The 16664-nt window shown below is 40.6% G+C and overlaps 1 protein-coding gene across 1 annotated transcript in view; it reads right to left on the bottom strand.

Moving 5' to 3' along the window:
* Window positions 1-2588: 2588 nt before the first annotated feature.
* trim44 (tripartite motif containing 44) overlaps window positions 2589-16664 on the bottom strand; it is a 61216-nt gene continuing 47140 nt past the window's right edge. Inside the window, exon 6 of the mRNA XM_036575927.1 lies at window positions 2589-2671. Coding sequence (XP_036431820.1) covers window positions 2593-2671 — 79 coding nt within the window. The 3' untranslated portion in view covers window positions 2589-2592. The remainder of the gene's footprint in view (window positions 2672-16664) is intronic.

Here is a 16664-nt window from a genome sequence, read left to right as displayed (position 1 = left end):
GAACCATTAAAGCCCATTATTTCTAAAAAGGGAGCAGCGTGGACGCAGGGGCCGATTTGCAGCTGCTCTTTTTAACCATGGCTACGGGCTAAATGAGCTTCCCCACTGCTATAGTGCTGTGGCAGCAAAGAGGAGCTCCAGCGGTAATGCAGGTTTCAGAAAGAGATAGAGCGCGTGTAAGCACAGTCACGGTCAGCAAGGTTAGCGCAGGGTGTGTATGTGTATGCTGGAGGTCTGTCCAGAAGGATGGGCCTAAACTATCACTGTGTAAAGCTAATTTTGTTGTGGACATATAATGTATAAAATGATCCAAATACAATGCTAGTACTCTGAACAGCTTTCAAATACTTATTGTAAAAAGGTGTGTCCAGAATGATACACAGAACTTGATTTCTTCATAACTGACAAAGCTGCATAACAATTTGCACCAAGAATGCCTTTAAAATGGTGATCAATCGTGATTAGTCTCAGTATATTAATGTAAAAACACAATGTGTCCAAAACTAACCAAACACCTTGTCTAATTAGTGAATTGAGATACTTTAAGGTGCATCCACCGCTGACACAGATGTTCTGTTGTGCAAACACAGCTTGTTTAGCCTTAAAAAGCACTGCTAGTAGAACGGGATGCTCCGGAGCAGCCTAAGGCCTCCAAGGTGTAGGCTACAGGGGTATAAATCCCCCCACCATAGGGCTGGGGAGTAGTGGAACTGTATTCTCTGCAGTGATTGAGCTCCATTCAATACCTGAGTTGGACTGATCCAGACCTGATCATCCAACATCAGCATCTGACCTCACTAATGCTCTTGTGGCTGAATGCAATCAAACTCTCACAGCAATGCTCAAACATCTAGTTTAAAGCCTTCTCAGAAGAGTAGAGGCTGTTACTGAAGCAAACAAGGGACAAGCTCCCTATAATATATTTGATTTCAGAGGAAATGTTGGGCGAGCAGGTGTCTACAAACTTTTCGACAAATAACTTCTGCTGTCTAATTTTTAAAATTCTAATTTACAGAGTAATTATTATTAAAGTTGTTCCAAACTTTGGAACAGTTATGTACATGAAGGGTTTGTAGCCGCAGTTGAAGATATAAGCCACTTGTAGTTAAGCCAAATGTGAACCAATCAACATTTCATTTGGCACCAGAATAAAATCCTTTACCAAGAGCAAGACACAATGTTAATCCTCAGCCTTCTGAATCCTGGCCGAGCCCCTCCTATTCCCAGTTTCTTTGAAAGGGGGCCATGACTGGGTCAGGATAATGCCTCACATGAAGAATGGCCAAAGCAATATGTTTCTGTAATCGCCTCCTCCTGATCTGCCACTGGGCTGCAGTGTTAGTTATGATTCAGTCTGACATCGCTGAGGTGCAGTGAAGAATATCTGGGGAATTGAATTCAGCTATCTTTGTTTTTTCTTAAGTAAGGTCGAAAGCAAGTTTTTGTGCGTTTGTCACTTTATTGTCAGTTGTGAATCGCTGCATTTTATTACAGTGGTGTCACCATCTCGACAAAATAACAGCAGGGGCTAGAAACAGTGCCGTAGCTGCTCCATTTTTCAAGCTGTTTAAAAATACAACTTTCTCAAGCTTTTCCAAAGTTCCTCCCAAGAACAAAGATTTGTGACATTTTTCATTAATGCCATAAAATGAAAACAGCGCTCAAGATGAAAGGCTAGATGTAAAAAAGAACTCTTTCAAGCATTGCCAAAGGCAGATAAGGGAGCAGTAAGCAGCACTTATGCGGCTGGCATCGCTGAAACTAGAGTTACGCTCATGTATGCAAATGAGTCATGCAAAAATAGATGACCTCATGGACATGCGTCTACAAGTGAACCACTTATAGTGTGACCAAGTGTCCATGCACAGTGATTCAGAAGGATGTACTGGTGCAGGTAGGAGTTTCTTTTGCATGAAGTGCTTCTGTTTGGGCTTCTCACCATAGTTACACACATTCTTTTCCAGGTTAAAACAACATTAACTATAGAATTCCACATCTTTCATCATTGTTATCATTATCAGATTTGGTCTCTTTAGACTATGAGAGATGGGAGACGTGGGAAACATGATGAGGAGTGCTACAGCAGCTCGATTTCAGTGCTTTGCATCAAAACCAGCTGAATTCATCACCGTTCAACAGCCATGGCTTTGGATATTTTTAATTCCAGAAAGTACTTGGATAAGCCTTTGAAAAGCCATTTAGCAAGATTTGTTGGTTTGTTGATGTAAAATTATTATTAATTAAGCTCAATTCATATTTCAAGACTCCAACACTGTCATCAAGGCAAAACACACCAATGAAGGCAATTCTGATTCAGAGCTTTGTGCCGGTGTTTACGTTCCAGTCCTCCATCTGCCTCTTTCACCCACAGTTGAGGGCTGAGAAGAAGACTGGGTCCTGATTGTAATCAAGCTCATTCATTCCATTATCTTGCTCAGAAAAAGTCTATCAGTTTAGATTGAATAGAAAAAGGCAACAGTACAGGGCATGAAAATTTATGGTTAAAATGTCGTTCTGACACCAAGAAGTGATCCACTGTAGTGTTCCAGTCCCTGATAGTAAGGCAGAAGAAATGTGGGCGTTTTGCTGTTGTTATGGGGCATGTCCCATAAACGAGTCCCCTTCATCTCCATAGTCTCGAGGGTCCTCAGGGCCTCGGCGGTGATCAGGTCTGTTGGACAGAAAAAAGGAAAAATGAGTCATTTGAAGTCAAACTTTATTGTCGTTCTTTCTCATCATAGCTATGTGTTGAGAGGAATGAAATACAGCTCCTCTGGAACACAGCGCTGCATCTAACACAAAACAGCAGCAGAGATGATGATACAGAGTCAACAGTCCAAAAGTTAATAAATGCAGTAAACAGATATTAAATGGATCATACAGTAGTGTATAGTACAGTGTACTGAAGATACTGATGATGATACTGACTGTATAGTCATACTGATTCCTCACTGAACTACTATGTTTACCTCGCAAAGAGAATCAGTGAAAATAAATTCGGCTGCTGCAAAACCTTAACCAGCCGTTCAACTCCACCACTTTCAGAGAAACAAAGCCTTCCAAAATAAATGGACCGTAAACCCCATCAGACCTGGCTGAACTCAAATCCAGTTTGTTCAAAGTGAAACCAGCTTTTAAGTAAAGCAACACTTTTACGAAGCAGACAATTTTCTCCGCTCCTTCTTTGCCAAAGTAGGACAATTAGCAATCAAATGTCCCACTTCAGGGTAATAGAAGCACTGATGAGACCCCTCTGGGTGACAGTGTACAACAAAACAAGTGGGACACTGACAGCGTTTCACACATTTCAAGAGCAGGTCAGGAGCCGGTGACTTAGCAACCCGTCACTGTGTGCTGAAGGCAAAGAGACAGATTTACGGGTCAAAAACTCTTCATAACACTTTACAAAACAGTGAAGGTAAGGTAACAATAAACAGACAGAACAGATAAATGCAAAGCCCTTAGCATCAGTGAGTGTTTAAAAGTACTGTGCAAAAGAGGCCACCGTAAATTTATTTAATTTCCAGTCAAAATGGGTTGATCAAGTTAGTCATCATTCCAGTGTAAGGAAAAGAAACAGAAATCATGTATTTAACACAGGAGCACAAACAACAAAATATAATATAATTTTTCTCAGTATTTAGTGTGGCCCCACTTTACCTTTATTACAGTTTCCTTTCTTTTTCTTTCTTTTTTCAGGCAGCTTTTTGTTTTTCAAAGAAATCTGCAGGGATATTTTTCACAACTCTCCAATTTTTCTGCAGCACCAGCAGTTTCTTTGCTTCTTTGTTTGATTTGAAAATGTTATTCTTTTTTGTGTCTGTTTCCTTTTCTCAGTAACAGCTTCTTGACACCTACACATCCTTTCAGACTCACAGTGTTTTTTCTTCTCTCTCACTCAAAGATGACAGCTTTAACTTCTGTTCATCATAGTTTTTTTTTTTGGAAACTCCTGATTTCACTTATTTTTCCTTATAAAAGTGGAGTATCATATATCTAATGTTCTCAGAAACATCTCCTAAGGATTAATAACATACTTAATGGCTGTTTTGACTGGAAATAAAATAAAAATTAAATAAGTAAATGTGGTCTCTGACTTTTGCAGAGTGCTCAAACATACCATACATTAGTCATGATCATTATCCAGTAGCGTCATACACTTATTTTAGTTATTATCTAATAAAGTGGTCTGCAAAAGTATTTGGAGACTTATCATTTAACCATTGCTAAACCTAAAAGAGTACTTCACAAAATGTTTAACAAAATTATATTTGTTTCAGAGAAAAACACTTTTAGCACTGTATCAAACTGTTTACTAGCCTGTTTAGTGGAGAAAGTCTGGAGAAGAATTTTAACCGGACTGCACTAACAGCTCTGTAAGACACAGAGGTTGAAGCATCAAAGCCTGGGGCTGTTTTTTATTGATGGGATCAAGAACTCACAAGTGTACAAAGGCATTTTGGACGCAAACCTAAACGCCTGCAAATACATAACCACTTGAAACACAGCATTGAAAAAATACTTTACCAAAAAGAAAATGACACCTGGTAAGTATGTGCACAAATGTCCAAATACTTTTTGGGGCCACTGTATAATGACTTGCTGTTTTTCTCTTTTAAAAAATGATTTGTGGTCATTGCCCCACGTTTTATTATGCACATAAATGTTTTTTTTATGCACTGAAGAAGAAAAAAAAGATCACTGGTACCAAATCAATACTCAGAGTTCAGATACTGGAATCAGTATTGATAAAAAGTGGGATCAGTGCATCCCCAGCTATGTAAATGACTTCTTTCGTAATACTGGTTAATTTCCCAAACCTCCTTCTGCACTTTGACCCTCCACGTCCTCACATTCTTTCTCTCTGGATCTGCAGTCCTCCCTCACCTCTCACTCTTTCATCCTCCTCCTCTTTGCAGTAAGCAGTGAGATGAAAGCACCTGGCTGGCTATCAGTGGCTCTAATCAGAGCAGGCAGGCTCTAAATTGCTCTCGTCCGGTGGACTCAGCAAATGTCCAATAGATTCCATTTTGCTGCGAATCGTTTGGAGTTCATCATATTGCTCTAATTGGACAGGCTCTGGAGAGAGACAGATAGAGAGCCATCCCTGCCCAAGACAGACATCTCTCTCCTCCCTCCTGTCTCACTCACGCTCTCTGCTACCAGGCCCTAATTATACCTTGCCACAGCCTCCCTGACAAAAACCCTGCGCTCACTTTCTTCACACTTCAGTCTCTTTTTCATCTGTGCTTCTCCTTACTGCCGGCCCCACTGTTCTCTTTTAGCATCCCCTTCCCCTAGTCAGCTGTGGATGCTGCATCTGCATTAATCAGGGCTTTCTTTACATTTATGACAGCCTGTATGTGCTCATGTGTCATTTTGCACTCTCACTGCTTAACAAGGAGTGTCGTTATACAGTGCTAACATCACATCATGCTTATGCGTACAGCAGTAACCCTGGCAACTCCATACTACAACACTATATTGATCATTTTAGCATAACATGATCATGAAAGAGGTAGTTGTGACTGCTTATAACTAATGGCAATGTACGCTTTTCTTATGACTAGTGCTGTCACTGCATGACTCAACAGAGCTGTGCAAACTAATTAGGTAGAGTGTAGCATCAACAACATTCCTTTTGATGTGCACACCTGAAACATGACATTTTTACATATTATAAGCCTGATACTGTCATATAATTAGTATGAGGCTTATAATATATACAACCGTCATATTTCACAAATGATGCAGACCAAACCTGAAACTCAGATAATCAGTTACAGTCTTGGTCTGCATCGTTTGTGGTTTGTAGATCATGTGGTAATGATTTATTAAGACAGTGACTAAGCTTTACTATTTTTTCCAAATGTATATAACTTCACCTTTAGTCTTCAGTTAAAGGGCCCATATCCTACAACTTATGATGTTTATTGTGTACCAAAAAACATTCTAAATTTAATTTTTACATGACCATTTCCAAACTCATACAGATACATTCAGACTGCAAGTAAAAGAGGCTCAAATCCGATTTACTGCCCAACCCTGACTTTGTTGTTTGGTCACTCACACAGTTCAGACAGAGGTCACATCGCCGTGTATCAGATATGTATCAGAGTTCAGCACCACATATGACAGTTGCCCAAATCTGAATTGAAACTGTCAGATTCAATGTGTTTTTTGCGGTTCACACTGTCACATAAAAGACAAATCCGTGTCACATATTAAACACACTGTTTTTGACTCTGTGCCTTTCAGATGTAAATGATCACAGTTCTGATTGGCTGCCTTGTATTGCACCTCTTTCAAAAAGCAGTCTGAGCTGAAAAACTACTTACAACTTCAGTGTGAATGGGTGGGGCTAACCTGTTGTTGGCTTGTTTTTGTGACATCACAAACACAGCAAGTTCAAAACAGGCTGTTTCTCATATGTGGACTTTATGAACTAAGGTGTCAACAGTGTATTCTGAAACTTTTACAGTGTTTACATACTGCATCAAACATTCATTTTCCCATGACATGGGCCCTTTAATGATCTCAACACCACTTTGAACATCAACCTGCAATACTACTGCCTATCCTATCCTATTCACAGCGTAATGTACACCCATTTCCTCACTCAGTCTCACTCAGCTCGGGATTGTTAAACTGAAACCAAGAATTAGCAACAATTATGATGACGTGAGATCGTGTAAATCTTATTACACAGTGCCTATAGAAACATGTGAACAGCTCACAGCGCTGTTCGTCTGGATCTATTTGTTCACTTTCAGCTGAGCTCACCACACTCTGCAGCGTCTAGATGCAAATTCACAGTTCTCCTCTCAGAGCTTCAGCCGTGTCTGTTACAGAACAAAGGTTGAGCTTTCTCTGTGTGCAGCATTCAAGGCTATCATCGTTAGTCAAACAGAGCCTTCTGCTTGTCTGCTGTTGGCGACATCTAAAAATGTTAAAATACAGTACAGTGCCAACATGCTGAACGAAGCAGTGCCATTCAAACTCTCCTGAGTCTGAGGTGCAGACAGTGGGGAGCGCTCTCCAGCCTGAATTAGTAACAAGGGTGAAATGAATAACTTATGCATCCTGCTCTGAAGGGGAAAGAGTGTCATCCCTCTCTCAAACTTCACACACACACAGATGAAGGAGAAGATGATGAGGTGTGAGGGAGAGAGAGAGAGAGAGAGGGAGGGAGAGAGAAAGAGAGAGAGAGATGAGGGACAGAAGAGAAACTGAGAGAAAGAGCAAGAGAAAGGAAAATGAGAGTGAACCAGAGAGAGAAAAATATATAAACAAAGAAAGAAAGAAAGGAAGAAGGAAAGAAAGAAGAGGAGAGAGAGTGACAGAAGAAAAATAGTGAGAGAATAAAAAAAGATGAAAGTGAGAGAGCTAGAGAGAAAGAGAGGAAAAAGCATAACAAAAAGAGAAGAGAAATTTAGAGAGAAAGACAGAAGAGAAATAGAGAGAGGGGAAGAAAAAGAGAATAAGAAAGAAAAAGAGAAAGAGCGAGAAAGAGAGGGAGATGGGGAGACAGTAAAAGTGAGTGAGAGAGAAAAAAAGGAAAAGGAGAGAGAGAAAGAGCAGGAAAGAAACAAAAAACAATGAGAACAGATGATGAAGAGACAGTGAGGCAGAGAGAGGAGAAATTGAAAGAAAGGAAGAAATAAAGAAAGAAAAGGCAAGAGAAGGGGACAGAGAGACAGAAGCAAAAGAGTGAAAGAATGTAAAAGCGAGAGAGCTAGAGAGAGGAAAAAAACAGACAAATTGGCAGAATGACAGATAGAGAGAGATAGAGAGAGAGAGAGAGAGAGAGAGAGAGGTTCTCCTACAGGGTGAGAGTCCTGTCTCTCGTATGTTATAACGCTCCGTCTGTGTGGAGAAACAGATCAGAAATAGACTGAATTCAGCTTCAGCCTTTTTCATGCACTCTAATGCATTCAATGCATTAATGATGAAGGTCAATCATTTCCTCCGTCCTCGTCCAGATGGCCAGGCCCTCAAAGCCGAGGGGCTTTGTGAGTGGCTGAGCTCGAAGAAGATAGCCAGTCAGAACGCACTGCCATGGTAACGAAGCGTGACGGGCAGTTCCAGCAGGGCGTGCTCGTCGGAGGAGAAGAGGGTCGGGGAGGCAGAGGATTCTTTAATTTACCTCATTTTGAGTCACTAGGTAAAGAGAAATGTTCTGTCAGAATCCATTACTGCTCACACAAGATTTCTGGATCTGCCCAAAGAGAGGCCTTGGAGAACTGTTAAAATTTTAATTTTCTGACCTTTTTCCATTTCCTCTTCCTTCCTTCCCCTTTCCCATTTTTCCTCTCTTCTCCTCAGTCCCTCTTTTCCAGACTGAATCTGAATGTTGTGTTTTAGGTTGAACATTGTCTGTCAACTCTTTTCAGAAATCAGGAAAAAGGGGTTTGATTCTACTGGAGCTGAATTATTTGCACATTCTGATGCATCGTTTGATCCTCTGCCTGCGTTCATTATAAAATAAGCAATTTTTTAAAACCCAATTTTCTCCAAATTTAGTTGTGTCCCATTCCCACCCACAGTCTACGTCTCCAAGTTTGGGTGCTAAATATATATATCTTAATACAGAAGCATATTGTGCATGGCCAGTCATGCGGTGCGGTTACTGAGCCTGGTGTTAAATGGGCTTAAGAGACGCATGTGTTGGCTTGCATCATGCTGAGAGATGGGGAAGAGGGAGGACTAATTATGCTCTCTTAGACTACCGGCTGCAGATAGCCGTGGCATCGCCGAGGATCGAACTCACAACCTCCTAATGACAGTACCAGCGCAAACATGGTTAAACATTTTTATAGCCAGCCTACAGATTTGTGATGAAGGATCTTTTATCCAAGGCGTTACAACGCTAACCAAGACCAAAAGAAGCATAAACAGATTTTGAGACGTTTTTATGACACATTCTTGTGAGATGTGTAGGCTAAACATTGTTTATAAACACAATTTTTTGTGGCTTTTTTCCCCTGAAATATTCTAAAGGTAAAATTTTTGCTCCAAAACATTTTTAAAATAGTTTTCAAATAATTCTGTAAAATAATAAAGATAAGAAATTGCAATTTACTTATTTATGTGTTTATTTTTTTGCTGAAGTATTGGTGAGTATTGGAGTTTTGGGATTGTTTAGGAATGGGAACTGTTTTAAGAAATCATCAGTGGTATCAGAAAGAGCAAATGTCAATCAATTTCCAATTCTAGTTATAGTACTGTGCAAAAGCCTAAGGCACCTGAGAAAATTCCACTTAAAATCTGTTCATTGGCAGTCAGGATTTTGGTCAGAACAACACAAATATTAGAATAAATACAGATAACATTAATAAAATAAGTAGTGATTTTATGTGTGTCAATGTGTTACCCATTTCCTAAGCCCTCCTCAAGGAAGCTCAGCATTATCTGTAGCCATCATCCAGCACTTCTTTTGGCTAATCAGCTCCTCATCATGTTAAATCAGATGTGTTGGTGACAGAATTGAATAAATCTGTGTGATGGCTGGGGACAAAGGAGAAATCTGCAACCACCTTGTTCTTCAAACTAGCTCAGAAAATATCAAGTGCTGTTATAAAAAGTTTAAAAACTCTATGGTGCCCAAGACTTCTGCACTGTATGTTTTTAGCATAATACAATTACATTTAACCATTGACTGTGGTGTATAGGGACACAGCCTTAGAGTTTCTATTCACTCACTCAGTGTCCTCTGGTATACTCTATCCTCTGAACTAAGAGACTCCAGTACTGGGACATGCTGAGTGTGGGGAGAGTGTGCGTGTGAGTGTGTCTGTGTGTGTGTGTGTGTGTGTGTGTGTGTGTGTGTGTGTGTGTGTTAGCTGCCTGATTATGCAAAAAGGCTGAATGTGGACGAGTAAGTGTGCAGCAGAGCCTTCACAGCAATCATCTTCTGGTTAAGTAAATATTCCTCATTTGCATTTCCTAACAGCAGCTCGGGTGGCTGGATGCACTCCAGTGTAAAAGCGTAAGAGCTGATCAGAGAACAGCAGCAGCTGCCTTTCTGTTCTGATGGAGCACGTTGGGATGGGACAGCGGAAGCTGGTCCTGGATCAGAGTGAATGTCTGGTCCCTAATGAGGGAACATGCCTAATGGTTATTGATAGAGCCCTGAGGACACACTGCTGCACCGAGTTTAGTTTTAAAATTCGCTCTCTCTCTTCTCTCTCTCTCCCTTCACTTTCACTCTCTTCTCTCTCTCTCTCACTCCCTTCACTTTCACTTTCTCTGTCTCTCTCCCTTTTTTCTCTCTCCCTTCACTTTCTCCTTCTCTCCCTCTCCCAACCTTCCACTTTATTTCTCTTATTCTTTCTTTCTCTCATCTTTCTCTCTCTCTCTCTCTCTCTCTCTCTCTCTCTTTCTTCTCTTTCTCTCTCTCTGTCTCTCACTCTAATTTAATGAGGGAAAACTTGCAGCTTCAGCAAGATGATTTCAGTTACAGTTGGGACATGTGTCAGAATTTAGTGAAAATCATAGATAATGCACAGCCCACATAACATACAGCTGTATGCAAAAGTTTGAACACCCCCCATCAAATGACATGTTTGTTTATTTCCTATGTGAAAATAAGTTTACACATCCTCTACAGGGAACACACTTAAATATGATATGTCCAGCAAATTTTAACACACAGTTGCTATTTGCTTATTTTGAGTTTAACATACTGGAAAAACAATACATGTGCAGTAATGATGTTTTATGGCCATCTGTGGATGTCGGCACCTTTGGGAAATGTGCACACCTACTTTGTGGCAAAAGGGGAGAGTTAAGGCTTCAATCATTTTTGTATACTGGGCTTTAATTCAACCAAAAGAAAGGACAGTTTCATGGCATATACAGAAATTATTATTCATTAAAATCATACAACGTGGGTCACTCGGACCCCGAACAAGTAATCTCAACAAAACATGACAGTTAACACTGCAAACAGCTGTGGAACACAGACAGGCTGAAAGAGAACTGTGATAGAAGCAGAGAACAGAGTGAAGAGCGAGAGAAGGTGGGAGAAGAAGCTAATGAGGCAGGGAAGCAGATGAAGGAGAGCAGAGAAAGAGAGGAGAACCAGGAGCTACTTCAGGCTGACACAGAGGGCTCAAGCTGAGCACTCAAGGCATGATGGCTAATTTGACATGTCTGAGAGAGCTTTGAGATGTGCTGGACCTAATTGGCCATAGTCCTACAGGGCTCTCTCTCTCTCTGATGTGCATCGCTGGACATTATCTGTCAAGGTCTTCGCTGGCCGTATGTAATGTAGATTTTGTGTTATTTATTCCTCCAGCTGGGAGGCCCACAGCATTCCCTGGATGCTCCTCCTGATTCCACTGCCAAGAAATTCAGTCAGGGTACGCATGTAGGAGAAAGATCGAGATGATGGGAAAGCAAGAAATAGAGTGAGCGAGCAAGCGAGCGAGTGAGAGAGAGAGAGGAGAACAAAAAGCAGAGGAAGTGCTTTGCATAAGGAGGAAATGGATTCAGCAAGGATGGAGTACTCTAAAGCATAAGGCAAGCAGCAATAATTGGATGCAGTGATCTAGTGCTGGGGGAAGAAAGGAGAGGAAGATTTAATTCAAAAGTAGCGTCTTCAGTTTAGGACTCAATCTACTGATTATTTTACAGCGCAAGCTGCTGCTGAGCGGGTGCTTGTAGCAAAGCTACAAGCGTCTACTGTGAGGATGTTAGGAAGTTCAGCTCAAACTTCCAAACTCAGAATACGGCATAATACTGAATCTGCTGAATATAAAAGGGACTAATACATTTTTCTTGTATTTGATTTGAACTCCATGAGGTCCATTTATGACGTTTATGTAGGTTCTGTGTAAAACAGCACTGTGGAGTAGTCATAGACTGTCTGATGATGACCGTTTTGATGGTCTACCAGGTCTTAAAAGGTTGTTGGGCCTCTGGGGTCTGAGGGCATTTTCTCTATTTTTGCATATCTTTTTAAATTCACCTTTAAAGGCACTTGCATATACCATGATACCCATATGTTTCATATCAAAATGCTCTGCTATCTTCATCACTACCTTCCAAAAACACTGCAGCAACTTCAGTGGTGGTAAACTCTTTGCACACCCTTTCACACGTGTCTTACATGTGATGCTGACTGAATGAAGAATGAAGGGTTTCCAACATGATGGGTAAGTCCTGAGTGTCCATTGGTCAGTTTCACACAAACACATGAATCCACCAATTACACAGTGAGAGGCAGATGAGGACAGATCTCAACCCCTCTTCACAGCCGCATAACTCCATGTGAGTCATGTACGATCTAATGATAAGATGTTATGGAAAGGCGACTCTACAGATTCAAGAAATGTTTGCATCATATTTCTGTGCTTTATTATCACAAGTATAGAATCATATATAGAAACATCAAATTTGATGTGTGCATGTGTTCATGGTTTGGATCCTATTTTCTCTTTTACCTTTTAATATTTTTGAGCTCCAGTTTTAAAAACTCAAACAGGCTGTGATGATTACTGTGCCTTGGTCCTGGAGTACCACTGTCCTGCACATTTCAGTGTTTCTACTGCTCTAATGTCCTGATCCAACTAATCCATTAATTAACAAACCCTTACTGAGTTGAAGTGGGTGTGTTACAGCAGAGAAAACACCAAAACAAGCAGGGCAGTGGACCTCCATGACCAACATTTAGAACCAGTGATCGAGGGTCTCTGGCCTGAACCCACTGCTAATCTTCAAAGCATCTGTATCCAGTCTGCCTCTAGCCAGACCCTCTCTTATCACAGGAGGGAGAATTTAGCCCATCTTACACATTCGCAGCAGGCCTGGAGACAGGCGCAGAGGGAGAAAAAGTGACAGATTAATAAAGCTGTGAAAGCAGGTCTCCTGAAAGAACAGTGACACGTCACGGCGTCTATATCTAAGGATATCACACATATCCTCTCATCTCATGTTGACATAATTCCCTTTGCGTCGCTCACTAGCAATCCAGCACCACGAGCCTAATGCAAAGAGGGCGACAGAAGTGAGAGAGGGAGAAGGAGAAACAAAGAAAGTAGGGGTGGGCAAAATACTATGCTGTCATTATCGTGAAGAATTGTACCCGAGTGCACTTCTCTGAATGTCACGGGTATTGTGAGCATTTCTAGAACACAAAACAACTACATGTACCATAAAAGGACCGAATATAGAGAGCCTGTAAACAACAACAACCTGTAACTGAATAAATTGTATACTAACAAGTAACTGATATTGAATGTCAGTCCATCATGCCTTTATCTTATTTTATTCATTTATTTTTTATCAACTGTTTGATTTTTCTTCCTGTTCTTCCTTCAAATATGTAACCATTTGCAAATTTGCTTTGTATTGCTGGGGGGTTGGGGGGGTTACCTCATAAGTTACCAAAAGTCTGTTCCCATGGCTGTTTTACATTTTACATTAAACCAACTGAAACACACACACACACACAGAAAGGTATATTAAAAAACTGCTAATTAGTAGCCAAATGCAACAAAAATTCAGAAAAGTAAGTGCCTCAATTTTTACTATATTATTGCTGTCACAACAATTTTTTTTTAACAATTTGAAAAAAGCAGATGTGGTTTATATTGTGTTTAGTTTTCAATGTTAATGGACATACAGAAATGGTCCGAAAGTACCTGGAGTAAATAATTTCTGCACCTTTTCCTGTAAAATTATCACTAGAGGTGGGCAATCTGGCAAACATATAATATCATGATATTTCAAGAAATGTTCATGATACACATTTGTCACAATATCTATTGTTTCAGACATCTGATCAGTTGTAACATAGAACAAAGAACCAGTAGTGCTACGTAAAAAAATACTATCAACTCTGAACACTGAAAAAAAAAAAAAAATCAGTATTTTTCAGTATTTTTTTTTCAGTATTTGTCATCCTGTGTTGTACTGAATCCTGTTACACAGGACTGATTTTCCTTTCTTTATGATGAAATAGTGCAGTTGGTCAGTGCTCTACAAGTACTGACAGTATACATAACATTTTGAAAAGTGAATTGTACTGTATTGTGACGTAATTTATCATAATAATAACATATATTATCATACACTGCCCAGCCCTAATTACCACTTTGTAAACATAGGGTTTTGTTCTGACAGTGAGGATATACATCATCAAAAGGAGATTAACATTTTCCCCATTCCTCATAATAGCTGCCATTCCCAAAGAGAAGATATAGACGGTGGCTACCATGATAACCCTGATAATAACCTTTGTTAAATGTAGTACTACTGTTATTCTGGTTCATTCTGATCATTACAACTCATTTGCAACCCTCCACAAATCAAAATATCATGATGCATATTGTGCATCAACAAAATGTCCTCAAGTATCATTATATTTTTGCCCACCCATAGAGGAAAGTAACAAAGAAAGGAAGCAAAACATAAGAAAGAAGTGGGAATAGAGAGTGGACATGCCAAAGATTGCCTCATAGAGACTCATTACAATATTTAGTACTAGAAGTATCCAGAGAAAAGCTACCAGCTGCTGAGCACGACACAGTCAGCAAACCTTCTAAAAGCTTCATAGCACTCACATGTTCGCCTACAACATAGCACAGCCATTAAACACAATCTGCAGAGGGAGAAAGGGAGATGCAGGGAGAAAGTGTGTGTGTGCGTGAGAGAGAGGCAAAAGGCAAATATGGCTATGTTGTCATTACGCCTCGCTGGACCATCAGCTCACATCAGAGGAACTAGCTGCGACTCACCACTGCTGCTTTATCGGCTGATAAAAATTAGCCAGAAATGGAGAGAAGCAATAAACTGTAGACGCTCTAGTTATACTCTATATTAATACTCTCAAACTGCAGTTAATGTGAATATTTCAATGCATTTAGCTTTGGACCTTTGAGGTTTCTTTAACTCGTGGGTCCTGGAAGGCCTTAGATCAGCACAGTTTGGTGACTCTCTGCTTAAATGCTTTTATTAATCCTAGTAACTACCTGCTTACAAATCAGGTACATTTAAACAACAAACATCACCAAAATGTGCTGGACAAAAGTTTTCTAGGATCCAGGAGTTTCTAAAGCTGAGTATAAATATTCAAGACAAATTACTGCACGCCTCAAAATAATCAGTGACAACACATTCGCAGCCAACAAGCATTTGTGGCTTACTTTCTGACAGCTAATTCTGAGCTGAGCATGTAGCAATTTCACACCTCTCCCTAAATAATTAGTGCAGCGCTGCATCACTTCCAGGTAAAACAGAGACGTCCACTAAAGCAATCTCCGAAGACAATTCACCTCCAATCTCCAAAATGTTCCTGCATGACCAGTTTGGGGAAATGACTGGAAAAGCAATTCAGATAATACCATTAACAAACCCCTAACCAGTCAATCTTACACAGGCTCATTTAGCAAGTTTACAATCACTGCTGTTGCCACTGGGGTAATCGAGGAATCAATTTCGGAGTGAGTCGCCCGCTTGTGTTGGGCCCTGATAATGAATAGCTCATTAATTAAAGTGTGAAACAAAAATTGGGCCAAACACTCAGCAACGGATGGATGGATGGGGGAGCTGGAGCTCGCTGAGCAGCGGCTCCCCCTAAAGGCACTTTCCATCAAGATGTGCAAGGCGATAAACAATTAGGCCTCAGTCGGAGAACTCACCACGGCTGAAGCCTGTTGGCTTCCACTCGCCTCCCTGTTTCTCTCGACTCATTAAAGCCCAATTAGACAGCAATTATGCTTTAATGAATGTCTGAAAGTGGATGAGTGCAAAAAGAGAGTGATAGGACAGACGAGAAGAGACGAGACTCCGCCCAAATGTGTGAAAGTGTAGACTGTCTTCCAGGCAGCGTTATCTCACTCCTGTTCCACTTTTCACAGATAATGTCATGCACGAAAGTCTGAATATAAGCTTTAGTGCTGTTCTATAAAGCAAAGCACAGAAGCAAAACATGCAGCTAAGCAGAAATGATGCTCAGATAGTCTGAGTTTGATGGCGTACATAAAGGACTTGCGCTACTTTCCACTGGGAATGATTTCGCTGACTGAATGTTCCGAAGTTACTATCGTAAAGTGAGGCCAACACTCGCACAGGAACGGCAGTCTTACACTTTTATAATAATATAAAAGCAAGTTTCTTATTGGGAAAAATACGGAATTGGTCTCATAAAAAATACACACCAGCCTAATGGGATTTTAGATGCAGCGCCATTTAAATCTCCTGCTTGTTTGGCTCCGACAGTCTTGCTGAGGAGAGCAGGTCTAAGAACAAACCCTCAGTCTTCTCTTTTAGAACCAGGCTTGAAATGTATCCAAATGATTGCTGCTCCAGCACAGTGCATGGAAAAATACAGCGAGAACACCACAAACCTCACCCAGAGAGAAAAAAGAGAGAGAAAAAGGAAGGAGAAAGAACTTTGCATAACGCTGAGGTCTTCAACCCAGCCCTCAAGCATCCCCAGGCAATGCACATTTTGCAAATGTTTTGTGCTTTTCTGACTCCCAGCGTACCTGAGTCAGGTAATCAAGTTTGTATGTGGACTGTAAATGTGGACCGGCTAGCAGGCGTTCCTAAAGGACGGGGCTGAAGACGAGGAGAAAATATTTTTTGTAAAGACAAGAAATATATAACATACTCTTGACTCAGCACAAGTGACGGAGCGTGTGTGTGTGTGTGTGTGT

The sequence above is a fragment of the Colossoma macropomum genome, unplaced genomic scaffold, assembly GCF_904425465.1.
Source record: "Colossoma macropomum unplaced genomic scaffold, Colossoma_macropomum, whole genome shotgun sequence".
NCBI classification, from domain to species: domain Eukaryota; kingdom Metazoa; phylum Chordata; class Actinopteri; order Characiformes; family Serrasalmidae; genus Colossoma; species Colossoma macropomum.
This window is presented reverse-complemented; position numbering and strand designations above follow the sequence as displayed.